The sequence below is a fragment of the Saccopteryx leptura genome, chromosome 3, assembly GCF_036850995.1.
Source record: "Saccopteryx leptura isolate mSacLep1 chromosome 3, mSacLep1_pri_phased_curated, whole genome shotgun sequence".
NCBI classification, from domain to species: domain Eukaryota; kingdom Metazoa; phylum Chordata; class Mammalia; order Chiroptera; family Emballonuridae; genus Saccopteryx; species Saccopteryx leptura.
Genome location: NC_089505.1, coordinates 114,536,396 through 114,563,964, shown reverse-complemented (window position 1 = coordinate 114,563,964; position 27,569 = coordinate 114,536,396). Strand labels below are relative to the sequence as shown.

The window sequence follows — 27,569 nt, the reverse complement described above, 5'->3', positions numbered from 1 at the left end:
CGTGATTGAGTCAAGATGGCGTCGCCCAGCTGGTTGTGGCTCCTGGCCGTCGCTTTCCTGCCGGCGTCCGGCGCTGCCCGGGGGCGGTGGCACCTCGACCCGCCGGCACCAACGCCGCTCGTGATGTGGCATGGCATGGGTGAGTAAGCGAGAGGAGGGTGCAAAGGGTTTGGCGACTCTTTGTCTCTCCCAGTCTGGGTTCGGGTCTGCAAAGTGCGAGTGTGATGGGCGAGGTCCGCGGTCACGGAGAAGCCGGCTGGCCCGACGTTAGAATTGGGGGCTACTCTGCATTGGGAAGGGAGAAGGGGAAGGTCTGTCCTTGTGTGAGCGCTCACAGAGGGCAGTGCACTGCGTTCGGGTTTTAGGTGCCGACTCGTTACATCCTCACAGCAGTGGCGTCGGGATGCAGCCTCTGGCACATGCACAGGAGAGCTGGGCTCTGGCAGCATGAACCTTTTTTTCATTCCACTCATTCTTTTATTCATTCACACATTAGGCAGAGATATGTTAGGCACCTGTAGTTCATTCATACATTTAACACTGAGTTTTCTAGCACCTATAATGCTGAGAATACGGTAATGAACACAACGGACTAAATTCTTTACCCTTTTGGAACAGACTATAAAGAAATAAGTAAAACACAAAGTATGCCAAATGATGCTAAGTGCTATGGAAAGAAACAGGGAGGGGAATAGAAACCGAAGATGGAGGCTTGCAATTTTATAGAGCAAGATCAGGAAAGGATTCATGAGAAAGTGACATCTGAGCAAAGACCTGAAGTTGAAGCGTACAAGGAAGATGCCATGAGGCTGTTACTAGGAATAGCAAATGCAACACCTTAGGCAGAAGTATGTCTGATATGTCCAAGAAACTACATTCAGGTCAGTGTGGCCAGAACTGAGTGAGCAAGGAAAAGAAAAGAGGGGGTTAGGTTGGAGGTGGGGGTGTGGGGACTGCAGCTTTTGTTAGTCCTATTAAGGCTACTGTAGGGACTTTGGCTGGAATGAGATAGGAAGCCTTTGGCAGTGAGATCTGAGAGGAGTGACATAGTCTTATGTTTTAAAAGGACCATTCTAGTTGAGAATGGATTGTAGGAGGTCATGGACATTTGCAGGAAGATAAGTTAGGAAGCTCTTACAGTAATTTATTTATTTAGTTATTTAAATGTTTTATTGCATTTATTGAGGTGACATTAGTTAATAAAATTATATAGGTTTCAGATGCACAATTCTATAATACATCATCTGTAGATTGCATTGTTTGTTCACCAGCTATTACAGTAATTTAATCAAGAGGTGACGGTGGCTTGAAACAGTATAGTAATATGGAGAAGTGATCAGTTTGGAATTTTTGAAGGTGGAACCAATGGGATTTGCTAACAGATGAGATGTGGTATGAGAGAAAAAGGAAGCAGGATGACTATATGGGTTTGGGCCTGAACAACTCAAAGGATAAAGTTGTCATTTGCCAAAGAGGGGAACCTGAAGGGGAGCACATTTGGGGTAGGGAGAAAATCAAGGGTCTGCTTTTGAACTTACTAAATTTGAAATGCTTGTTAGACATCCAGGAGATATTATAGAGGCATTTGGAGTGTGGGGTCTAGGAGAGAGATACAGTTTGGAGATTTAGGTTGGGGAAACCTTCAGCACATAGCTGGTATTTAAAACCAGGAGAGCCTGACTTGTGGTGGCGCAGTGGATAATGCATTGACCTGGAAATGCTGAGGTCGCTGGTTCAAAACCCTGGGCTTGCCTGGTCAAGGCACATATGGGAGTTGATGCTTCCAGCTCTTCCCCCCTTCTCTCTCTCTTGTCTTTCTCTCTCTCCCTCTCTCTCTCCTCTCTAAAAATGAATAAAGAAAAAAGAAAAAAAAAAAGATTTTTCTAAAGCAAGGTTAAAAAACAAAAAAACAAAAAAACAGGAGACTGGCCCTGGCCGGTTTGCTCAGTGGTAGAGCGTCAGCCTGGCGTGCAGGAGTCCCGGGTTCGATTCCTGGCCAGGGCACACAGGAGAAGCGCCCATCTGCTTCTCCACCCCTCCCCCTCTCCTTCCTCTCTGTCTGTCTCTTCCTCTACCGCAGCCAAGGCTCCATTGGAGCAAAGTTTGCCCTGGCTCTGAGGATGGCTCTGTGGCCTCTGCCTCAGGCGCTAGAGTGGCTCTGGTTGCAGCAGAGCTACGCCCCAGATGGGCAGAGCATCACCCCCCTGTGGTGGGCGTGCCGGGTGGATCCCGGTTGGCTGCAAGCAGGAGTCTGTCTGCCTCCCACCTTCCAACTTCAGAAAAATACAAAAAATAAATAAAAAAAATACAGCCCTATTAAAAAAAAAACACAACCAGGAGACTGGGTGAGATAACCAAGGCAGTGAGGAGTGTACACAGAAGAGGGAAGAGGTCTGAAGATTGAGTCCTGAGGCATTCCCAACATGTGGAGGTTGAGGAGGTGAGGAGGAATCAGCAAAGAAGACAGTGATGGAACAACCAGGAAGGTGGAGAAAAGTCAGGAGGGTGCAGCAGCCTGGGGAACAGGTGAAAATGTTTCAAGAGTAAGGGAACTGTATGGAATGTTGACAGGTCAAGTAAGATAAAGGCTGAGAATTGGTCATTGGATTTAGCAATATGAAGACCACTAAAGACCTTGACAAGCAGTTTTTTTTTTTCTTTCTGAAGCTGGAAACGGGAAGAGACAGTCAGACAGACTCCCGCATGCGCCCGACGGGGATCCACCCAGCACGCCCACCAGGGGCGATGCTCTGCCCCTCCGGGGCATCGCTCTGTTGCGACCCGAGCCACTCTAGCGCCTGGGGCAGAGGCCAAGGAGCCATCCCCAGTGCCCGGGCCATCTTTGCTCCAATGGAGCCTCGGCTGCTGCAGGAGGGGAAGAGAGAGACAGAGAGGAAGGAGAGGGGGAGGGGTGGAGAAGCAGATGGGCGCTTCCCCTGTGTTGTGCCCTGGCCGGGAATCGAACCCAGGACTCCTGCATGCCAAGCCAATGCTCTACCACTGAGCCAACCAGCCAGGACCTGTTCTTTTTTTTTTATTGAAGTAAAATTCACATAGGATACAGTTAACCATAATAAAGTATACACTTCAGTGGCAATTACAGGGTTGTGCAACTGTCACTTCTCTCTAGTTTCAAAACTTTTATCACCCCAAAAAACTCCTGTACCCATTAAATAATCATTCTTCATTCTCCCTCTCCCACAACCCCCTGAAAATGTTCGTTCTGTTTTCTGTCTGTACAGATTCTCTTATTCTGGATATATCATCTAAAAGGAGTCATACAATATGTGACCTTTTATATCTGGCTTATTTCATGTATTTTTTTTTTTTTTTTGTATTTTTCTGAAGCTGGAAACAGGGAGGCAGTCAGACAGACTCCTGCATGCGCCGGACCGGGATCCACCCGGCACGCCCACTAGGGGGTGATGCTCTGCCCATCTGGGGCGTCGCTCTGTTGCTACCAGAGCCACTCTAGCGCCTGAGGCAGAGGCCATGGAGCCATCCCCAGCGCCTGGGCCATCTTTGCTCCAATGGAGCCTCGGCTGCGGGAGGGAAAGAGAGAGACAGAGAGGGGGAGGGGTGGAGAAGCAGATGGGCGCTTCTCCTGTGTGCCCTGGCTGGGAATCGAACCCGGGACTTCTGCACGCCAGGCCAACGCTCTACCACTGAGCCAACCGGCAGGGCCTCGTGTATGTTTTTGAGGTTCATGTACATTGCGTCATGAGTCAGTACTTTGTTGCTTTTTATGCTGAACACTATTCTGTTGTGTTATATACACTGCAGTTTGTTCATTCATCCATTGGTGGATATTTGGGTCATTTCTGCCTTTTGACTATTACCAATAATGCTGCTAGAAACATTCATGTACACATTTCTGTGTGGACAAATGTTTTTATTTCTCTTGGGTATATATCTAGAAGTGAAATAACTGGTCATATGGTAACGTCTGAGGAACTACCAACTTCTTTTCACAATGGTTGCATCATATTACATTTCCACCAGCAATGTACAAGGGTTCCTATTTCTTTCTATCTCTCTCTTTTTTATTTTATTGATTTATCTTTAGAGAGAGAGAGGAAGGAGGAGAGAGAAAGAAACATCAATCTGTTATTTCATTTATTTATGCATTCATTGGTTGATTCTTGTATGTGCCCTGACCAGAGATTGAACCTGCAGCCTTAGCATTTTGGGACAGTGCTCTACCCACTGATCCACCCCGCCAGGGCCTTTTTTCCATTTTTAATTAGGTCATCTTGTTGCTGAGTTGTAAGAGTTCTTTGTATATTCTAGATATTAAACCCTTATCAGATGTATGTTTTGCTAATATATATTTTCTCCCATACTATATGTTACTTTTTCACATTCTTGATAATGCCCTTTGAAGCACAAACATTTTTTAAAAATAATGTTGTGGCCCTGGGCAGTGGCTCAGTGGATAGAGCATCGGTCCAGCGTATAGACCCCCTGGGTTCAATTTTGGATCAGGACACGCAGGAAAAAGGACCAGCTGCTTTTCCTCATCTCCCTTTCCCTCCCTCTTCTCTCTCTCTTCCCCTTCAGCAGCCAGTGATTCTATTGGTGAGTGTTGGCTCTGGGTAGGTACTGAAGATCACTCCCTTAGAGTTCTTCAGCCTCAGGCACTAATAATACTATAGCTTGATACATCAGCCCCAGATGGGGTTGCCAGGTGGATCCTGGTGGGAGCACACGCAGGAGTCTGCCTTGATATCTTCCTCTCCTCTCACCTAAAGTAATAATAATTAATTAATAATAATAATAATGGCCTGACCAGGTAGTGGCGCAGTGGATAGAGTGTTGAACTGGGATGCGGAGGACCCAGGTTCAAGACCTTGAGGTTGCCAGCTTGAGCGCGGGCTCATCTGGCTTGCGCAAAGCTCACCAGCTTGGACCCAAGGTCACTGGTTTGAGCAAGGGGTTACTCAGTCTGCTGAAGGCCCACGGTCAAGGCACATATGAGAAAGCAATCAATGAACAACTAAGGTATTGCAACAAAAAACTGATAATTGATGCTTCTCATCTCTCTGTTCCTGTCTGTCCCTGTCTGTTCCTCTCGCTGACTCTCTCAGTAAAAAAAAAAAAAAAAAATTATAATGTTTTGGTTCATGCATTCCCCTCCATTGTCTTTGTTATCTAGGAGACAGCTGTTGTAATCCCTTAAGCATGGGTGCTATCAAAAAAATGGTTGAGAAGAAAATACCTGGAATTTACGTCTTATCTCTAGAGATTGGGAAGACCATGATGGAGGTAAGGCTCTTCATAGCTCTGTTCTTTAGAAGGCTTGCTGACTCATTTTGTAGAATGTGTTAAAATGCTACCTTGTGTTTTTAGCAGCAAATCATGCCATGACCCTTTAACTCATGAGTGGCTTATGTGAAGATACCAGCCTAAACAAGTTTACCTCTTAGAGAAGACGCCAGTGTTTGTTTTCACCCCCACTTCTCACTTCCCTGTGGCTCCTCTTTTAGGATGTGGAGAACAGCTTCTTCTTGAATGTCAATTCCCAAGTAAAAACAGTGTGTGACATTCTTGCTAAGGATCCTAAGCTGCAGCAAGGCTACAACGCCATGGGATTCTCCCAGGGAGGCCAATTTCTGTAAGTTCCTTTCTGTTATACCAGTGACATGGAGTTGATTTCTTTTTCTCTTATTTGAACAGATCCACTCTGATTCTTCTTGGCTCTTCCCCTATCTTGGAAGGGAAACTATTCTAAAATGTCCCCATGTAGGAAGCTTTACGGAACTTTATGGAAAGAACAAAGATCTGTGTTTGGTCATATCAGAGGAAAGTCCTGCAGCTCTGTGGCCTTGGGGAACCACAGAGAATGACGTATCTTAGTCTGGGAAACTGTTTGTTGGTGGTGATACATTTCCATCTGACAGACCTGATCATCCTTTTTTGTTTCCCCTCAGGAGAGCAGTGGCTCAGAGATGTCCCTCCCCTCCCATGGTCAATCTGATCTCAGTTGGAGGGCAACATCAAGGTAACTTTAGCTTCTTTGCCTCCTTTCTTCTATGTTCTAACTCACATGACCACTTTTTTTTTTTAATTCTAGCAGCTCTGTTTGTACAAGAAGTAAGCTATCTTTGCAAAATTCTGCTTTTTCCACCTTATAGTAAACTAGCCAGCACTCCCAAAGAAATAGGAAGAGACTTTGGGTTCCATAGGCCTAGAACACAGGTGAATCATTAGGTTGCCATCTACTTCTTTCCAGTTTAATTGACATGATTTCCTGGAGGTAAGATGGTTGCAGCCACATAGCAGGTGGTGATTAAGGAATTAGGAAAGTCTGACAACCTTTCCTGTTTCCTGATATTGGTGATGTCTTGAATTTAGGCTTCGGCAAAGAATAATATCTACGCCTTTTTTTGTCTGTAAAATTAAGAGTAGCAATTAAATCCTTTGAAGAACAACAGGTTTTCTATTTAGACAGAATTATAAACTTTTGGGGTAGGATGTATCTTTGGATTGGAACTTATCTCTGTTCTGATGGGTATATACCTGTCAGGTAGAGTAGTGTAGGGGTAGAAGGATTCTCCTTATAATCAGGAAACTGGATTCACCCAATTAACCACTACCGATGGTGAAGTAATTTGATATCTTAGGTCCCTTTCACAGATGAGGGAAACTAAAGTAAGGCCCTGCTCTTCTTGTATGAACTTTTCAGAGGATGAAGTAAAATAATAAGTAGGAAATACTTTAAAAAAACGAAGTATTATTCAAGGGCAAATTGGTAAACACAGCTTTATCATTTGTTCATTCAACAAATATTTATTGAAAACCTAGAAACATGACAGACAAGGTCCCTGCCTTCTTCTTTTTTTAAAATTTTATTTATTTATTTATTACAGAGACAGATAGTGAGTCAGAGAGAGGGATAGACAGGGACAGACAGACAGGAATGGAGAGAGGTGAGCAGCATCAATTATTAGTTTTTCATTGCGCATTGCAACGCTTTTTTTTCTTTTTTTACAGAGACAGAGAGTCAGAATGAGGGATAGGCAGAGACAGACAGACAGGAACAGAGAGATGAGAAGCATCAATCATTAGTTTTTCGTAGCGCATTGCGACACCATAGTTGTTCATTGATTGCTTTCTCATATGTGCCTTGACTGTGGGCCTTCAGCAGACTGAGTAACCCCTTGCTGGAACCAGCAACCTTGGGTTCAAGCTGGTGGGCTTTTGCTCAAACCAGATGAGCCCGTGCTCAAGCTGGCGACCTCGGAATATCGAACCTGGGTCCTCTGCATCCCAGTCCGACGCTCTATCCACTGCGCCACCACCTGGTCAGGTGGTCCCTGCCTTCTTAAAACTTTCATTCTAGTTGGGGCTGGGGATGGGGAGGAGAATAGACATGACACAAATAAAATAAATACAGACAGTGGTGACTAGGATAAAGGAAAAATGGGTTAACACTCGAGGGACAGAATTGTGGTGGTACTGGTTAAAGGTTGTGGGCTCTGGAGCCAGAAATGCCTGTGTGCCTCTCCTGGCCATATAATTTATTATCCAACCTTGCACAAGGTATTGAGCCTCCCTGTTTTAAAGTTTCATATCTGTAATATGGGGCAAATGATGATTTCTATTCAACAGTGTGGTTGTAAGGATTAAATTAATTATTGTCAGTATGTGCTCAGAACTATGCCTGGTAACCCCAAAAATGTTATTGAGGAGGATGGTGAGGATGGAAGTGTATGCAGGGGAGGGGAAGGAAATGGGGTTGGGAACTACTTGAGTTAGGGCAGTCAGATAAGACTTTTCTAAGCTGAGACCTGTGAGATGCAAATGAGTCCACCCATTGAAGCAGCAAGAGAAGAGGTACAGGCATACCTTGTTTTTTTGTGTGTGTGACAGAGATAGAGAGAGAGACAGAGAGAGGGACAGACACACAGGAAGGGATGAAAAGCATCAGTTAGTTCTTCATTGCGGCACCTCAGTTGTTCATTGATTGCTTTCTCATCTGTGCCTTGACGGGGGGCTACAGCAGATCGAGTGACCCCTTGATCAAGACCCAGTGACCTTGGGTCCAAGCTGGTGAGCTTTGCTCAAACCAGATGAGCCTGCATTCAGGCTGGCAACCTTGGGGTTTAGAACCTGGGTCCTCCGTGTCCCAGTCTGACACTCTATCCACTGCGCCACCACCCGTTCAGGCCATACCTTGTTATACTGCACTTCGCTTTAGGGTGCTTCACAAATACTGCACTTTCATCAGCAGTCAGGGAAGACTCTCCACCAGCAAAAAGATTACTACTCGCTGAAATTTCCGATGATGGTTAGTGTTTTTTAGCAATAACGTTTTTTTTTGTTTTTTTTTTAATGGCGAAACCCTGATAATCATGTCTTTGTAGTCTTTGGGCTGTCAAAGAATTTGGGGCCCATGTTTTTTTGTTTTTTTTGTTTTAATTTTATTTATTTACTTATTTTTTACAGAGACAGAGAGTGAGTCAGAGAGAGGGATAGACAGGGACAGACAGACAGGAACAGAGAGATGAGAAGCATCAATCATTAGTTTTTCATTGCGCGTCGCAACATCTTAGTTGTTCATTGATTGCTTTCTCATATGTGCCTTGACCACGGGCCTTCAGCAGACTGAGTAACCCCTTGCTGGAGCCAGTGACCTTGGGTTCAAGCTGGTGGGCTTTTGCTCAAACCAGATGAGCCCACGCTCAAGCTGGTGAGCTCAGGGTCTCGAACCTGGGTCTTCCGCATCCCAGTCCGACGCTCTATTTACTGCGCCACCGCCTGGTCAGGCAATAACGTTTTTTCATTAAGGTATATACACTGTGTTTTTAGACCTAAGGCTGTTGCACATTTAATAGACTACAGCATAGTGTAAATATAACTTTTATATGCACTAAAAATTTTGAATGATTCATTAAGATATGTGCTTTATTGCCTTGGTCTGGAACTGAACCTGCAGTACCTCTGAGGTTTACCTGTACATCCTCCTGGGATGAGCAGGTGCAAAGGTCCTTAGGCAGAAAAGACTGTGGGAGTACCAGGAGGAAGCTGATTATAGTATTAATCCTCAATATAATATTCTCTTGAGGAATACATGAATGAAGTCAGGGTCAAGCTCTGGTTATTTTTTTGTTTGTTTCTCACAGTGTCTTATATTGATACATAGTAGGTATTCAATACATGATTATTGAAGGAATGGATATTCGTCTTCCGTTACTCTAGGTGTTTTTGGACTCCCTCGTTGCCCAGGAGCGAGCTCTCACATCTGTGACTTGATCAGAAAAACACTGAATGCTGGGGCTTACAACAAAGCTATTCAGGAACGGTATGTATGGTCACCGAAAAGGACTCAGAGCTGTCACTGCAAGAAAACGTGATGACTTCCTTGCTAACATCATGCACATGATTCTAGAAGTAGTTGCTGGTGACAGTCAAGTGAGATTAATTTTTGTAAATATCTCGGTACTATCTACTCAATTTTATTGTAAACCTAAAACTGCTTTAATATTAATTTAAAAAATGAAACGCATTTTTCTATAGAGGAAAAATGTAATCACAACAGAATAAATGTCCATCTTAAAAACAAAAATTCTTTAGAAAGTACTAAGCCTAAGGAATTACTGTTAATATTGGAGAACAGATTTTTTTTTTGTATTTTTCTGAAGCTGGAAACGGGGAGAGATAGTCAGACAGACTCCCACATGCGCTCTACCGGGATCCACCCGGCACGCCCACCAGGGGTGACACTCTGCCCACCAGGGGGCGATGCTCTGCCCCTCCGGGGGGCCTCTCTGCTGCGAGCAGAGCCACTGTAGCACCTGGGGCAGAGGCCAAGGAGCCATCCCCAGTGCCCAGGCCATCTTTGCTCCAATGGAGCCTCGGCTTCGGGAGGGGAAGAGAGAGACAGAGAGGAAGGGGGGGGGTGAAGAAGCAAATGGGCGCTTCTCCTATGTGCCCTGGCCGGGCATCGAACCCGGGTCCCCCTGCACGCCAGGCCGACGCTCTACCGCTGAGCCAACCGGTCAGGGCTGTCATTCTTATCTAATAACAATTCTTCAATACAACAGTTCCTTGAAGCCATTTTCCAAGGTACAAAGCTGTCATGGGTCAGCAGTGCCACCTGATGGTCAGTGAAGGAAACTAAGATACTTTATATTTCCATCTTCATCCCTCTCAAGCAACTCATACCACTGCTATGCTTTACCCTCTTACATGGCTTGACTAGCTATAACTTGGTTATTTATGTCCTGCATTTTCTTTGTTCTTATGGATATGTAGGTCCTCTTTACATTTTATTCTTAATTTACTCTTTATTCTAATTCTAGCTCAGATACCTCAGAAAAACTCATCCCCCCATTTTTCTCTTTTGTGAACCCGACGAACCCTTGGCAATCAGAATTTTTAGTAACTATAAATGAGCAGTCAGGTCTGGCTGGTTGGCTCAGTGGTAGAGCATTGGCCTGGCATGCAGGAGTCCCGGGTTTGATTCCCGGCCAGGGCACACAGGAGAAGCGCCCATCTGCTTCTCCACCCCTCCCCCTCTCCTTCCTCTCTGTCTCTCTCTTCCCCTCCCGCAGCCGAGGCTCCATTGGAGCAAAGATGGCCCGGGCGCTGAGGACGGCTCCATGGCCTCTGCCTCAGGCGCTAGAATGGCTCTGATTGCAACAGAGCAACGCCCCAGATGGGCAGAGTATCACCCCCTGGTGGGCATGCCAGGTGAATCCCGGTCGGGCGCATGCAGGAATCTGTCTGACTGCCTCCTTGTTTCCAACTTCAGAAAAATACAAAAAAAAAAAAAAATCCAACTAAATGAGCAGTCAGCTGGGGGCTGGAGGGACAATGGTACCTAAATACTGATTTAAAGTAGTAGATTGATGTGTTTATCTTCACTTCCTCTTTAAACTTTAATAAAGTGGTAGCAAAAGAATATAAAGTGATAGATCCACAAGGGCAAAGAGAACAGGAAAAGAGATAAGCGATAATGAAGGATGTCAATAAGTTTTTGAAAAACAGAGAGCAGATGAATGAGTAAAGTATTTTAACAGCAGAATATGCTGAGGTCTTTGTGTCTGTGGAGGGATGCACAGATAGGAAGAGAGGAGATTCACTTTTTACAGCTCCAAATGGCTCAGGATTTAGATGCATAAGAAACTTTGGAAGAGAAAATCTACAAGGAGTGATCAGAGTCCTCAATTCCCATAAGTGCACATCCAACTGATTGCTCCTCCCTGACCCTAACAAGAGAAGGGGATTTTATTTTCTGGAGCGGTTTAACTAGAGAAGTACCAGACTTTGAGATCACAAGCCCAGGAGGGTGGTCTGGTGCTATACTGAAAACCCATCTCCATCGACTCCCCTTTCCTCTCTCTCCACTCGGAGAATGATAGCAGCCGGGCTTACTCCCTGATAAGTGGAAGGTTGATGGATACCCTCTAGAAAAACTGGCCCCAGAGAAAAGACCTATGGGTTGATGTTTTCAGCCTTCTACAAGTCAAGACGACTCCTGCCTACTGTGCAAATAAGCTCTGTCTTGTGTGAAGAGCCTCTGGTCAGTTTTGTATACCTCTATTTAAGTAAGAACAGTGAGCTAAGGACTCCCAGTCTGACATTCGAGGAAGGCTTCCAACATGAAATGCAGACCAAAACAAAAAGCAAAAAGGAACTTGGAAGAAACAGATGGCAATTCTAGAGCAGAAGAAAACCTAAATTTAAAAAGCCTATAATTATCTTCAGAGGTCAGAGATTGCATCCGTGACACTAGAACAGAATGCAAAGAAAACCAACAATCAGAGAATAAGAGAGCTCTTGGAAAGTAAAAATAAGATAAACTTTTAAAATTTATTTAAGAGGGCCTGACCAGGTGGTGGCGCAGTGGATAGAGCATCAGACTGGGATGTGGAAGACCCAGGTTCGAGACCCCAAGATCGCCATCTTGAGTGAGGGCTCATCTGGTTTGAGCAAAAAGATCACCAGCTGAGCCCAAGGTTGCTGGCTCGAGCAAGGGGTTACTCAGTCTGCTGAAGGCCCGCGGTCAAGGCACGTATGAGAAAGCAATCAATGAACAATTAAAGTGTTGCAACATGCAACAAAAAACTGATTGATGCTTCTCATCTTTCCATTCCTGTCTGTCCCTCTCTCTGACTCTCTCTGTCTCTGTAAATAAATAAGTAAATAAATAAATAATTAAATAAATAAAATTTATAAGAGGTATGGGAATATAAAGTTGAGGAATTCTCTTAGAAATTAGACCAAAAGCTGAAAGAGGGCCCTGGCCGGTTGGCTCAGTGGTAGAGCGTCGGCCTGGCGTGCAGGAGTCCCGGGTTCGATTCCCGGCCAGGGCACACAGGAGAAGTGCCCATTTGCTTCTCCACCCCTCCCCCTCTCCTTCTTCTCTGTCTCTCTCTTCCCCTCCCACAGCCAAGGCTCCATTGGAGCAAAGTTGGCCCAGGCGCTGAGGATGGCTGTATGGCCTCTGCCTCAGGCGCTAGAATGGCTCTGGTTGCAACAGAGCAATGCCCCAGATGGGCAGAGCATCGCCCCCTGGTGGGCATGCTGGGTGGATCCCGGTCGGGCGCATGCGGGAGTCTGTCTGACTGCCTCCCTGTTTCCAACTTCAGAAAAAAAACAAAACAAAAAACAAAACAAAACAAAAAAAGCTGAAAGAGGTAGAAGAAAGGGAAGAACAGAAAAAATTAGAGATACCATTTAGGAAGCCCAATGTCTAATAGGAATTTCAAGAGGAGAACAGAGGAAGGGTGGATTGGAAGGTTGTTAAAGAAGTAATACAAGGAAACTTCTAACAACTATAAGACATGAGTTTCCAGATCAGAAAGGATTCACCAAATAGCCAAGGAAAGGAAGGAAAAAAAGACCCACACTAAGGTATATTCTTGTGAAATTTCAGAACACAGGGATAAAGACTAAATCCTAGTGAGGCCGCTTGCCAGAGTGAGTCCAAATGGCAGCAGACTGACAGCAACCGTAGTAGCCAGAAGGCAATGGTGCAGGACCTTCCTATTCTGAGGGGAAATGATTTCAGCCTAGAATTCACTACCAAACCCAAAATAAGAATCAGATGTGAAGGGAAAATAAAAGCATCTTCAGACATGCAAAAAGAAAAAATGGCCTTCCATACCCTCCTTCTAGGGGGTTGTTGGAGCAGCTCAGGTCTGTATTGTCTAACTGTGAGAGTGGGCTTGAGTCAGTCTCTTCATCTCTACTGTGAGGTTAATAGTACTTCGCTGCAGGGTTGTGAAGATTAAAGCTTTTTTTTTTTTTAATTTACTTTAGAGAGATGGGAGGGGTAGAGGGAGTTGTAAGCATCAACTCATAGTTGCTTCCCATATGTGCCTTGACCAGGCAAGCCCAGGGTTTCGAACCGGAGACCCCAGCATTCCAGGTCGATGCTTTATCTCCTGCGCCACCACAGGTCAGGCAAGGGTTGTGAAGATTAAACAAATTGAGTGTAAAGCATGCAGTGTAGCGCTCAGTTCATATTACATAGGCAGGTTTGAGCTGTGACCATTAGTGGTGCTGTGTTTAAAATATTAATTCAACTTTAGCTTCCTATTTGTTTCTAAGTATTGCAGTGGTTTTGTTTTGTTAGGGTTGTAAAGTATTTCATCCATAATTTCATCAAATAGTGAAACTTCTCTTGTTTGTCAGGTCCTGTTGCAAATCTCACAGATACAATGGAAAACAGACAACTAAAGTCCCTGTTCTCATGACAGAACATACTAGTGGGGTAAGGGGACCTCTAAGCAAACAGGTGCACTAGGGGGCCTTGAATAATGCTGTGGCGCTGGTGGAAATAAGCAGGATGCAGTGATGGCGAGTAATGGAAGGGGTGCCTACTTTGGACAGAACGGTCTTTGAAGAAGAGATAATTAAGCCGGGATCGGTAGGATGAGGAGGAAGGAGCATAGGAGGAGCTACGGAAAGGGACCAAGCAGAGGGAACAGCAGGCACAAAGGCATCAAGCCTGAGACAAGTTAGGCTTGTTCTAGGCCAAGGTGATGAGAGTCTAGTGACAGAAGCAAGAAGTACATCATGTCTGTCCCTGTCTATCCCTCACTCTGACTCTCTCTCTGTCTCTGTAAAAAAAATTAAAAAAAAAAAAAAAGTACATCATGCAAGGGCTTATAGGCCACATAAGGAGTTTGGCTTTTCTTCTGAACATCATGGGAAGCTATCTGGAGGTTATAGGAAGGGAATAGGAAGACGAGTGCGATGGAGAGAAGTGGAATCACTTGACATTTGCTTCATAACATTGTAGATGACCTAAACTGTCAGCCAGGGCACAGCTCACCATTTATGACAGTTTCCCTGGGAAATGCATTCTTAGTTCTCAGCTCATTTACAGATTAATTTGTAGGATAATTTTCTAATTTTATAGAGTTGTTTGCTTTGTTTTTTTGTTTATTTTATTGATTTTAGAGAGAGAGGAAAGGGGGAGAGAGAGACAGAGACAGGGACATAGATCTGTTCCTGTATGTGCCCATATGTACCCCGACCAGGAAGTGAACTGGCAACCTCTATACTTCGGGACAGTGCTCTTACCAACTGTGCTATTCAGCCAGGACAAGTTTGCTCTTTATTGTTTAAGTGAGAGGAAGGGAGATAGTGAGACAGACTTCTGCATGTGCCCTGACTGGGATCCACCCAGCAATCCCCATCTGGGGCCGATGCTCCAATCAATGGAGTTGTCCTCAGCGCCCAGCGTCGATGCTTGAACCAGTTGAGCCACTGGCTTCAGGAGGAGAAGAGAGAGAAGGGGAAGAAGGAGGAAGAGAAAAGCAGATGGTTGCTTCTCCTGTGTGCCCTGACTGGGAATTGAACCTGGGACATCTGTACCTCAGGCTGACACTATCCACTGAGCAATCCAGCCAAGGCCTGCTTTTTATTTTTAAAGTTTCTTTGTAAATATCTCATTTTAACACATGTCAATATGAGATTTAAAGAGGCAAGTAGTCCGCCTGACCTGTGGTGGCGCAGTGGATAAAATGTCCACCTGGAAATGCTGAGGTTTGAAACCCTGGGCTTGCCTGGTCAAGGCACATATGGGAGTTGATGCTTCCAGCTCTTCCCCCCTTCTCTCTCTCTGTTTTTCTCTCTCCTCTCTCTCTCTCTCTCTCCTCTCTAAAAATGAATAAATAAAATTAAAAAAAAAATAAAAGAGGCAAGTAGTCCAAGTAGAGTGCTGGGAAGGGGGATGATGAGAGCTTAACCTGACAAAAGGAAATAGTTTTCTCTTTGCAGTGTTGTCCTAGGTTGGCCTTTGTATTAGGGAGGATCTTTCTTGGTTGCAAGGAAGAACCAAATCAAGCCAAAGTAAATTTTAAAAGAAATTCATAGTTTGGTATCCACAGCCTCAGAGGGACTGAAATCAAGAAATGGGAGCCATTGAGACTGACGTGGTGATGCAGTGGATAGAGTGTCAACCTGGGACGCGGAAGACTCAAGTTCACAACCCTGAGGTTGCTAGCTTGAGTGTGGGCTCACCAGCTTGAGCGCAGGGTGGGTGGCTTGAGTGTGGGATCATCAGCATGACCCCATGGTCGCTGGCTTGAAGCCCAAGGTCTCTGGCTTCAGCCCAAGGTCACTGGCTTGAGCAAGGGGGTCACTGGCTTGGCTGGAGCCCCCTGGTCAAGGCACATATGAGAAAGCAATCAATGAACAACTAAAGTGATGCAACTATGAGTTCACACTTGTGTCTCTCCCTTCCGGTCTGTCTCTCGCAAAAAAAAAAAAAAAAAAAAAAAAGGAGGGAGGGAGGGAAAAGAAAAGAAAACAAAACAAATGGGAGCCCTTGAGAGCTGAGGCAGTCTCTCCCCAGCTGTCGTCATTGCTTCTCGGTCCCTGTCACTGCTTCTTGTTTCTCTCCACACAGACCAGCGTCCTGCCCTGGGGAAAGGTGGCCAGCACAGTTTATTCAGATTATCTCAGTCTGGAGCTAGAATCTTTGTGTTCTTAAGGAAGGGACCATGTCCCAAATCAGGTCAGGTACCCATGTGGTCTCATGATGTGGCCAACCACACCTGCCCCTGTCACTGGTGGGAGGGGGCTGGAAGGGTGTGGTTTCCTCACAAGGGAGAGTGGTTTTAATTTAGGCAGGGACCCCAGCAGATGTTTTCTATACTGTTTAGATAATTTAACCATAGCAAAGCAAACTTGATACTCGAATACCCTGAGTAAGCAGTGAAGAAGTGTTTTCAAACACCAGGCCCTAGCCAGGCACAGTGGGGACAATGAGTAATGGTGAATGTGACTGCTCTCTCTCTCTCACCTTCTGACTGTGAAATCTGCCCTCTGGTTCCCCTCTGAGGTGCTGGCAGCCCTCCCTGACTTCTGCTTCCTCATTTTCTCCTGCCATTAGCCCACCCCACTATTGCCCTAGCCTTGGCCCCTCGTCTTCCCCTGTGCAAGCTCTGTTCTCCCACCAGCATTAGGCTGGTCCCTGGCTCCCAGCCTGCATGCTCCTTGCTTGGCAGGCCTGCAGCCCCTCCCCCACGGCTCTCAGAGTGCTTTCCTTCTGTTGTCCTGCTTTGCCCACACCTTTGCCCTCAGCTTGCCACAGTTTCCTAGTAATACTGAGGCAACCACTCAAGCTCCCTCAGATTACTTTCAACCATTCATAAAAGCATAGAGAGTAATGTAACAAACTACTGTGTACCTAAAATTAATATTTTGTCATTTGCCTCAGGTATTTTTTTTCCTCCTTTTGTATTTTTCCGAAGCTGTAAATGGGGAGAGACAGTCAGACAGACTCCCGCATGCGCCCGACCAGGATCCACCCGGCACGCCCACCAGGGGGCGACGCTCTGCCCACCAGGGGGCAATGCTCTGCCCCTCCTGGGCGTCGCTCTGCTGAGACCAGAGCCACTCCAGCGCCTGGGGCAGAGGCCGAGGAGCCATCCCCAGCGCCCGGGCCATCTCTGCCCCAATGGAGCCTCGCTGCGGGAGGGGAAGAGAGAGACAGAGAGGAAGGAGAGGGGGAGGGTTGGAGAAGCAGACGGGCGCCTCTCCTGTGTGCCCTGGCCGGGAATCGAACCCGGGACCCCTTGCACGCCAGACCAACGCTCCACCACTGAGCCAACCAGCCAGGGCCTGCCTCAGGTATTTTTAAGAACAGAATATTGAATTTCAGAAAATTTAATTTCAGATAAAATTGAATTTTTATACATATCTCGCCCATTCTCTGCCCTCTGTCCACAGTGACAAACCCCATTAAGAAAGCAGAATACCACCTTTCTATTAAAAATTTTTAGCCTGACTAGGCGGTGGCACAGTGGATAGAGCATTGGACTGGAAGACCCGGGTTCGAGACCCCGAGGTCGCCAGCTTGAGTGCGGGCTCATCTGGTTTGAGCAAAAGCTCACCAGCCTGAAACCAAGGTCTCTGGCTCGAGCAAGGGGTTACTCAGTCTGCTGAAGGCCCGCGGTCAAGGCACATATGAGAAAGCAATCAATGAACAACTAAGGTGTTGCAATGCGCAACGAAAAACTAATGATTGATGCTTCTCATCTCTCCGTTCCTGTCTGTCTGTCCCTGTCTATCCCTCTCTCTGACTCTCTCTGTCACTGTAAAAAAAAAAAAAAATTTGCATTGTACACAAATCAATAAATATGTAGTGTTATATTGTATATTTAAAATTTTATGTAATGGATATGGTATTGTGCATTTCATTCTACAAATGACTTTTTCTCAATATTATGTTTTTGAGATCTAAACATGTTATTACATATTCATGAAGCTGATTCATCTTTTTTATTTTGTGGCAGAGACAGAGTCAGAGAGACGGACAGACAGACATGAAGGGAGAGAGATGAGAAACATCAATTCTTCGTTGTGGCTCCTTAGTTATTCATCAATTGATTTCTCATACGTGCCTTGACTTGGGGGGGGGGGGGGCTACAGCAGATTGAGTGACTCCTTGCTCGAGCCAGCGACCTTGGGCCCAAGCTGGTGAGCTTTTGCTCAAACCAGATGAGCCTGCACTCAAGCTGGTGACCTCGGGGTCTTGAACTTGGGTCCTCCACATCCCAGTCTGACTCTATCTACTGCGCCACCGCCTGGTCAGGCGAATCTGATTCATCTTAATTGCTGCACGGCATTTTATTATATGACTTCACAGTTTATTGAGTCCCATGTTGCAAACATTTCATCATTTTCAATTTCTCATAACAAACAACTTTCACAGAACATCCTTGTGTTGAAAAGCCTAATCTTCCCTTCCTGTGTTTTGGCCCTCTTACTACTAACACTTTGACCTTGGGCAAGGTACTTAATCTCTCAGAGTGTGGTTGCTTCATTTGTAAACATGAGTATAATAGTAGCACTTACCCTATGGACTACTTGTAAGGATTAAATAGGTTAATATGTATGTATAAAGTGCTTAGAATAGACCTGATATATAGTTAAGAGCTATGTTACTATTATTATCTCCAAGCCTCATGCTTAGAGCCTCAGGGTAGAGGCTTATCTCACCAAGGGTGGCCTGTGGTTGGGAAGGTCTGGCTTGGGAGCTGTCCTTTCCTGCCTCTTCACATGCTGCACTGGAAAGAGTGTAGACTCAGACAGATTTAGGCTCATATTTTACCTTTTCTATTGCTGACTCTGTAGTTTAGGGAGAGTTACTTAAGCTCTCTGAAGCCAGCCCTTCAGTGCTAAAAAGGAGGTAATAGTACAAACCCATGTTTCTCCTCTGTCTACCTCCTGAAGAGCCTCCTGTCCCCAACTTCCCCACCTTCTGCAGCATTTCCAGCCTCTGCTCATCCTCACGTCCTTCCCCTTGGCTGTGCCATGTGCACCAGGCTTCCTACGAAACAAAATGCCCTTCCTTTCTCCCTGTTGCCCTTCTTAGCTGTTTCCTTTTCATACAAAAAGGAAGCCTTTTTGATCTTTTGAGCTTTCTTTGATCCTTAGCCATTAGGCCTCCCCACTGCTGTTTGGAGTCACCAAAGCCTGGCCTGGAAAGATCCAGAGATCTTTGTATTCTTTCACTTACATTTTCTGAAGAAACTTGATTGGCCACCGATGTGAAAAATATGTGTGCTAAGTGCTCATCATTTCTCAGCATTTGACAGTGAACCACCCACTCCTGAAGCTTTTTCCTCCCTTGTTCTAACTATACTCCCATCACATCTATAAATCCTACCCTCCTTCAGGGCCAGGCCTACTTCTTGCCTTGCTTGTCTACATCTCTACACCATTCTTTCTTATTTGGCAATCGGCCCTTTGCCAGACAGTCACTGCTGGGGAGCTCCCAGTCTTGTAGGGGAGAGACGAGACCAGTACTCACACGGAAAGTGATAATACTGAAACGAAACAAGAGCACTACTCATACCAGCATTCTATAAATGTTCAGAGTTCATAATATTTTTAAAATTGGAGAAACTAAACCTTTAAAAACTCTCAAATACATTGATAAACAGATTAGAGGATGTCAGTCTGACTGCTGAGAGTCCAATTGCTGCTGCCTCCTTTAAGCTCAGTCCTTTCTGCTCCTGGGCGTGAGGAGCTGCCATCATCTCTGGTCCATTGGGGGTCAGTGCCACCTGTGCTGTGGAGTGGCACTTTCAGGACCACTGCCACTGGGCTGCTCTTCCAGTCGGCTGGGCTCCTGTTGTAGAAAATTTGACCTTTCCCTCCAAACTGAGATAGAGTCCCACCCATATTCTAACGCCTCCCTTTCCCCATTTTTCCAGCTGGAACGCCGCTGTATAGATGCAGGAACTAAGTAGGGATAGCTGCTGGGAGGACTTCGGGCTGGAGGGTCAGTTTTGGTGGAGGAGGGCTGGGAGGGGAGGGAAGGGAAGGGAATGTGGAGAGAGAGTGGAGAGAAAGTAAAAAAGTGGGAAGAGGCCTGACCTGTGGTGGTACAGTGGATAAAGCGTTGACCTGGAATGCTGAGGTCAACATTCGCTGGTTTGAATCCCTGGGCTTGCCTGGTCAAGGCACATACAGGAAGTAACTACTATGAGTAGATACTTCCTGCTTCTCCCCCCTCCTCTTTCTCACAGTCTCCCTCTCTCCAAAAATCTATAAACAAACAAACAAACAAAAATCTAAAAAAAAAAAAAAAAAAAAAGTGGGAAGAGAACTGCTAATCTGTGTCTGAAATAATAGTATTATAATCATCAAATACCGCCTTTTGTTTTTTTGTTGCTGGGTTTTTTTGTGTGTGATAGAGCGAGTCAAAGAGAGGGATAGATAGGGACAGACAGACAGGAAGGGAGAGAGATGAGAAGCATCAATTCTTTGTTGCAGCATCTTAGTTGTTCATTGATTGATTTCTCATATGTGTCTTGATGCGGGTGGTGGTGGCTACAGCTGAGCGAGTGACCCCTTGCTCAAGCCAGTGACCTTGGGTCCAAGCTGGTGAACTGTGCTCAAACCAGATGAGCCTGCGCTCAAGCTGGCGACCTCAGGGTCTCGAACCTGGGTCTTCTGGGTCCCAGTCTGACACTCTATCCACTGTGCCACTGCCTGGTCAAGCTACTGCCTTTTGTTCTTAAAAATTGCATGACATAGGCCTGACCTGTGGTGGCACAGTGGATAAAGCGTCAACCTGGAAACACTGAGGTTGCCGGTTCAAAACCCTGGGCTTGCCTGGTCAAGGCGCATATGGGAGTTGATGCTTCCTACTCCTCCCCCCTTCTCTCTCTCTCTCCTCTCTATAATGAATAAATAAAATCTAAAAAAAATAAAAAAAAATAAAAAAATTGCATGACATACCAGAAACCTGAAAACTAGTATCATCATTCAGTAGTATGGTAAGTGCTTTACAATTGAAAGGTTAGAGCTCCATCCCTATCTGAAGATGGCAAGATGGATGAAGAGATAGATGAAGAGGGGGCAGAGGTGGTGGGATTGAACTGATTCTTGCAGTATGAGTAGGAAGCCAAGGACGGTGAAGGGATTGGGGTTGTGGGAGGGGACAGCATGTGCCTTCATGACCTGGAAGCATGAGAAGTATGCTAAAGCTCAGTGCCACAGGGTAACCATATTGGTGAGTCCTTCTCCTAAGCTTTAGGACTGGACTGTGTTAAATAGCACATCCTCACCTCAGGTGTCTAGCTGATGAACTGTTTGGTAGGTAGAAATCTTATCTTCCTTAATAGAGGGTCAAGGCCCAGGACTTGAGGGCTCTGGTCTTTCGAAGTTTCTTGGTGACCTGTGCACAGAGGCATACTGATACTCGGCTTGGTCACCCTGATTCCTTTTTCTCCCTGCAGCCTGGTGCAAGCAGAATATTGGCACGACCCCATAAAGGAGGACATGTACCGCAACCATAGCGTCTTCTTGGCAGATATTAATCAGGAGCAAGTAAGCACCCAACCCAGGCTATTGGAGTTGTGTATTCATTTTTTTATTTGGGGCATTTATAAAAAGACCAGCAATGACTGTTTACCTAAAATATCCCAGGCAGAACCCATGAGACAGAAGTTCTGTTTTTTGGCAGGGGAGCCAGTGCTCCTGAGGTCCAGTTCCTTTTAGGGAAGCTGAAATCCAGTTGGCTTTCTGCCCGTAGGTCCTTTCCCTTTCCTAGTGTCGAAGCACGGTCAGCTCGGTGGGTTGCTGGCTGGCTTCCACCTGCTGTTTTAGTGAGGCAAGCCTTCTGGTGGGTCCCTTTTGGGTCACATTTTCTCAGAAAAGAGATTTACTTAGAAGAGAGACTGCAAAGGAGACTGAGTGTCCCAAACACCAGCATGGTTTGGGAGATTCTGGTAAACTATAGTAGATGGCTCAATTTATATTTATTGTGTTTGTCGGAAGGTTCTTTTAAAACAATTTTTTTTTTTTTTTTTGTATTTTTCTGAAGCTGGAAATGGGGAGAGACAGTCAGACAGACTCCCGCATGCGCCCGACCGGGATCCACCCGGCTTGCCCACCAGGGGCTACGCTCTGCCCACCAGGGGGCGATGCTCTGCCCCTCCAGGGCGTCGCTCTGCCGTGACCAGAGCCACTCTAGCGCCTGGGGCAGAGGCCAAGGAGCCATCCCCAGCGCCTGGGCCATCTTTGCTCCAATGGTGCCTTGGCTGCGGGAGGGGAAGAGAGAGACAGAGAGGAAGGAGGGGGTGGGGGTGGAGAAGCAAATGGGCGCTTCTCCTATGTGCCCTGGCCGGGAATCGAACCCGGGTCCCCTGCACGCCAGGCCGACGCTCTACCGCTGAGCCAACCGCCCAGGGCCTAAAACAATTTTTTTTGAAAGAGGGTGGGAACGATAGTATAGCAAAACCACTCAATTTCCAGCTTCTTCTTTTGCCTTGGCTTTCTCTGGCTGGACGTCTTGAACCTGTATGACGGTGCCTGTGGAGTGCAGTGACAGACTAACGGCACCATTGTTGGTGGGACATGCCAGTCAGAGAGGATGGTAGGGAAAGGCTGTACAAGGTATATTCTGGTCAGGAAGCTGAAGCAGCAGTTTGTACCATGGGGAGGAAACATGGTGGTCCAGGGTCAGGGAGACCGGAGCACTGACGGGCTTTAGCCCCCCTGCTGGAACCCGATGTTGATGTCTCTGAGACACCGCTGGCCTTTCCCTCCAGGGCATCATTGAGTCCTACAAGAAAAACCTGATGGCCCTGAAGAAGTTTGTGATGGTGAAATTCCTCAATGATTCAGTTGTGGACCCGGTGGATTCTGAGGTGAGACACTGCTTGGGCAGGCCACAGCATGCCAGGAGACCATTAGAGCAAATGGCATTAAAATACAGCTACCTGTTGGGGGTGGGGGAACCTTAGTCCCTCCCACCCACCTTTGTGTAGAGCATGGGTTCTTCATCTGAGGTCTGCAGACCTCAGGACAATGAGGGTTGTAAACTCCCATCCCCATAATTGTATGCAAAATGATAAGTACCATTCTCTGAGGAAGGGTCTATAATTTAAAAATAATTTTTTAGTTGATTGATTTTAGAGAGACAGAGGAATGGGGGGAGAGAGAGTAAAAGAAAGAAAAGCATTTATTTGTTGTTCCACTTAGTTGTGCATTCAGTGGCTGCTTCCCATGTATTCCCTGACCGAGAAGCCAACCTGCAACCTTGCAGTTTCAGGACAATGCTCTAACTGACTGAGCTACCTGGCCCAGGCCAATAATTTTGATTAGATTTTAAGAGACCAATGACCCAACAAAAAGTTCAGAACCATCAGCCCAAAGTCTATAAATGCCTAAGGTTGACACGGAAGGCCTGCCTCAACCTGGCTTCATCATGTTTCTCCAAGCTAATCTCCCTCACTACCCACTTCATACTCTCTGATCAAACTGCATTGTACTTCTTGAAACGCCCCAAACTTGGCATATGCTTTTTCTCTTGCGTGCCTTTGTTTAATCTTTTAAGTCTCTTAAAATGCCCTGCCCCAGGCTTCTCCACCTGACAAGCTTCTATTCACCTTTCAAGGCCAAACCCAAACCACTTCCTCCATTCAGAACACCGTCCCTGTTTCGAGTAGAATTTATTCTCTTTTCTAGAATCAATCAGCCTCTATTCCAGCACTCATCATATCAATCAAACCAGCAGGGACTAGCAAACCATGGCTTGCTGGCCAAATCCAGCCTGCCACCTGTTTTCGTATGGCCCGTGAACTAAGGATGGTTTTTGACAATTTTTTTTTTTTTTGAGAGAGACAGGAAGGGAGATGAAAAGCATCAATTCATATTTGCAGCACTTTAGTTCACTGATTTTTTCTCATATGTGTGTTGACCAGTGGACTCAAGCTAAGCCAGTGACCCCTTGCTCAAGCCAGCAACATTGGGCTTAAGCCAGGGACCATGGGATCATGTTGATGAGCCCGCATTCAAGATGGCAACCTCAGGGTTTCGAACCTGCAAACTCAGCATTCCAGGTTGATGCTTTATCCACTGTGCCACCACCTGGTCAGGTGTATACATTTTTTTTTCCAGACTCTAATGATAATCTCAGGAACCATACATTTTTAAATGATTGAAAAAATAAAATATATTTGATGATGTAAAAATTATATGAAATTCAGATGTCGGTGTCCATAAATAAAGTTTCATTGGAACACGTTTTAAAAAGTATTTTTTGTGACTGCTTTTGCATTACTATGAGAGCATTGAGTATTTGCAACCTTGTGGCTCTTAAAGCCAAAAATATTTTGTATCTGGTATTTACGGAAAAATTTGCTGACACTCCTGCTAAACAATTAGATGTTTCCATGCCTCATGAGACTAGAGCTTTTTGAAAACAGTGACTATATATCTAGAATGTCTAGGGTTCAGCACAAGGATTTTCACAGGGTAGCTGCTCCATAATTATAGAAAGCAGAAATTTTGGGAAATTGGAAAGTTCTTTGGAAAGATTAACTCATCTCTCACAATCTACCTAGATGACTCAAATCATACTCTTATTTTTTCTGGCTTCATGATGTTCAATTTATTGGTAGTCGTAGCTACCAGCCAGGCTTAAATTAGTTTGGCAGTTTGTGCCATGTGTTTGACCCGCATATTTCTTCCTTCTTTCCTTTAGTGGTTTGGATTTTACAGAAGTGGCCAAGACAAGGAAACCATTCCTTTACAGGAAACCACTCTGTACACACAGGTAACAGGGTGGGGGTGGGGAGATGTGCTGTCCCTTTCAGCTCCCAGCTGCTGAAACTGCTGGGTTCTTGAGTGATGGACCCTGTGCTGTACACCCCAGAGCAGTAAGTGATCATGAGGCATCTGACCCATATTTGATGGGATGAGGCTGGTTAGGCTGCTGACCAGTGCACTAGTCTGTTAGGTGCTGGTTTTCAGAAATCTACATTCTGAAGGCCGAAGAACCTATACCTCATGATTTTTAACCATGTTCAAGGGTTGCATCTCTTGATTCCTTCCTTCTGATAAAAAGGTTTAGAACTGGCTTTGCTGAGATGCAGACTGGATCAAATCCAAGAAGTCCCCCAGGCATAATGAAAACAGAGAAGAAATGGGTGTTACTTTAATACTTTAATAGATGTGGAAGTTCTGTTTTTAAATCAGGCTCTGATAAGGGGAGCTCCTCCTGCAGGAGTGAATGGGACTAGTGTTGTGAACTTTTGAACACTAGGTGGTTTCTCAGAGGTTATAGCATTTCACCACCTCCAGTTCCACAGTGAAGATTTTATGTTGGAGATAGACTCTCCCCAAAACGCACCAAGTGCTATTTGTGTCTGAACCAATTACCTCTACTAGAATTTCTTGAAATTTCAGAAGGCTGTCATATCTCTTGGCTTTTCTTCTGTATTTGGTGTCCCTCTTGGGTGAGGTGAAAGGGAAACTAGGGTCTGTTAAGTTTTAGAAACTCCAACCGATGGTAGCCATAGCAGCAACATTCTGTCATAACTGCTCATCTCCCCACCATATTTGTTCTGCAGTACATAGGCTATGGGTAATGACATTTTTTCTTTTTTTCTTTTAAGTGAGGGGAGATAGAGACATAGACTCCCACATGTGCTCCAAGTAGGATCCACCTGGTGACCCCTGAGGCTGATGTTCTGCCCATCTGGGGCCCATGCTTGCAACCAAGCTATTTTTAGCACCTGAGGTAGAGGTTCCACAGTTATCCTCAGTGTCCGGGGCCAACATGCTCAAATCAGTTGAGCCATTGTTGCAGGAGGGGTGGTTGGGGGGAAGAAGCAGATGGTCACTTCTGTGTGCCCTGACTGGTCATCGAACCTGGGACTACCACATGCCAGGTCGACGCTCTACCACTGAACCAACTGGTCAGGGCCAATAACATTTTCAACAGCAAGATATGAAAGTGTCCCAAGTTTGTTATCTAAGGGCTGGATATGTTTTATAAAGCTAATGTTCTCCTGTTTTAGGTCAGTTCCACGTAACTGACATTTTGAGGATTTTGTTCTCCAGAAGCACTGGGAAACTTCATAATACAGAATGTGAAACTCTAGAATAACCTCAACTGCATATGTTTTTAATGCTTAGGGGGAAAAATAGGTATCTTTTTTTGGCGTTTTTGCCAATATACCCAAATTGTAATGCTTAGGGAAAAGACTGCATTTTAAAAATATATCTCAGGTTAACATTCTATTTCTTTACTTTTACTCCAAACCTTTTCATTAAGCCTTTTAATTATGGCCTCTCTCTGCAGGACCGCCTAGGGCTAAAAGAAATGGACAATGCAGGACAACTAGTATTCTTGGCTGTAGAAGGGGATCATCTTCAGCTGTCTGAAGATTGGTTTTATGCCCACATCATACCCTTCCTTGAGTGAAACCTTTGCAGTTGGCACCAGAGCTCAGGGAGCCCTGGCACTTACAAACCAATGAAGACTAGTCCCTTTATGCCCAAGCCTGAGCTCAGATCCAGCCTGCAACTAACCCTTTTCTCTCATCATCATCTAAGTAAGATGCCCTGCTCGGAAAGATCTAAGATCCAAATCTTATCCTTTGCTTCATCCTATCAGCATATGGTGTTGAATCCAACTTTAATTAGTTAATAACCACAGATTATTTTACAACCATTTGATGTAGTCAAGCTGACTAAGGAAACAGTCTGCTGCAGTCACTGCCAGAGCTGTGCCTAGGCCCAGAAGAGACTGAACAAGCTAAAGCGATGACAGATTCTAAGGACAAACATCTTTCTCACATGATTCTAGCCATATTTCAAGCCAAGAGAAGGCCGATACCCAAGCCTCCGGTATTCACATATTGTTTTGCTGGTGGGGATTTAACCAGTGCTTGTAAAACTATTGCTTAGTTGCTGCATAATCTGAGGCTGCCCTCCTCTCTTTGAATATGTTGTCTTCTGTGGTATCTTAGCAGTTATTAGATTGCACCAGTTCACCATCTTGCTTCGGTAGCACTTTGTTTCCTCAGGTAATGATAAATTAGTTGCTGTCGCAAAAGGAGGGAAGGAACACCCAATTGGATTACTGAAGGGAGGAAGTGTATGTATTGCTGAACTTAGACGTGTGTGTGTGTGAGAAGAAAAATGTAGAAATAGAAATGAAAAATGAGGCAGCTGGTTCTTTCCATTCCATCCTTAACTGGTCCTTCACTAACATGACTAGCGGTCTGGGTTCTAAAGTCACTGTTATATTAGCATTAGCAGAGAATGGGAGGAAAAATGTGAAGAGATCAGGCTAACTGCCACCTCAAAACATCCTATTTACCAGCACACTCCAAACTTGTTTCTGATGTGTTCTCTGAAAAAAAAAAAAAAGATTGCTTGCTCAAAAAGTTGGGAATATTACATACCCTTCTTCTCCTCTTGGGGATCAACCCATATGGGAATATTAAGGACTCTGAGAATTCCTGTTGTGATAAAGAAAATTAACCTTACTTTACCATTCCCCACACTATTTGAGCATGGACATCTTAGCCTCTCCTCTCCCACCTGTGAAAACCCCACCGACACTTTTTGGAAGACTTGTGCAGAATACCAGTTTGGGGAGATGTTGAACTCCACATGAGAAGTACCATGTTAGTGCTGTCAAGCTGACCCTTGATGATTTCCCTTCACCTTTCTCAAGCCTTATTTTTCAACTAAAAGATGAGGCTTACGGGCAAGAGTGGGGGGGAGGGATGTGAAAAAATTTGTATGAGGTTGTTTAAAATAAAGAGTAGCTTCTTATCCTTGGTGTCATGTTT

General features: G+C 45.3%; 1 protein-coding gene across 1 annotated transcript; it reads left to right on the top strand.

Moving 5' to 3' along the window:
- PPT1 (palmitoyl-protein thioesterase 1) lies at positions 1 to 27,552 on the top strand. The gene is made up of 9 exons (XM_066375949.1): positions 1 to 139; positions 5,156 to 5,265; positions 5,487 to 5,614; positions 5,931 to 6,001; positions 9,202 to 9,304; positions 21,216 to 21,306; positions 22,530 to 22,628; positions 24,467 to 24,538; positions 26,069 to 27,552. Exons 1-9 carry the CDS (start codon positions 16 to 18, stop codon positions 26,189 to 26,191), a joined length of 921 nt encoding a protein of 306 aa, XP_066232046.1. The 5' UTR covers positions 1 to 15; the 3' UTR covers positions 26,192 to 27,552.
- Positions 27,553 to 27,569: the final 17 nt, after the last annotated feature.

Excerpts from the sequence above, each read along its gene's own strand:
- PPT1 (XM_066375949.1), top strand. The coding sequence starts at position 16 with ATGGCGTCGCCCAGCTGGTTGTGGCTCCTGGCCGTCGCTTTCCTGCCG. Across the intron at positions 9,305-21,215 it reads AACAAAGCTATTCAGGAACG|CCTGGTGCAAGCAGAATATT; the intron begins GTATGTATGGTC and ends TTCTCCCTGCAG. Across the intron at positions 21,307-22,529 it reads CAGATATTAATCAGGAGCAA|GGCATCATTGAGTCCTACAA; the intron begins GTAAGCACCCAA and ends CTTTCCCTCCAG.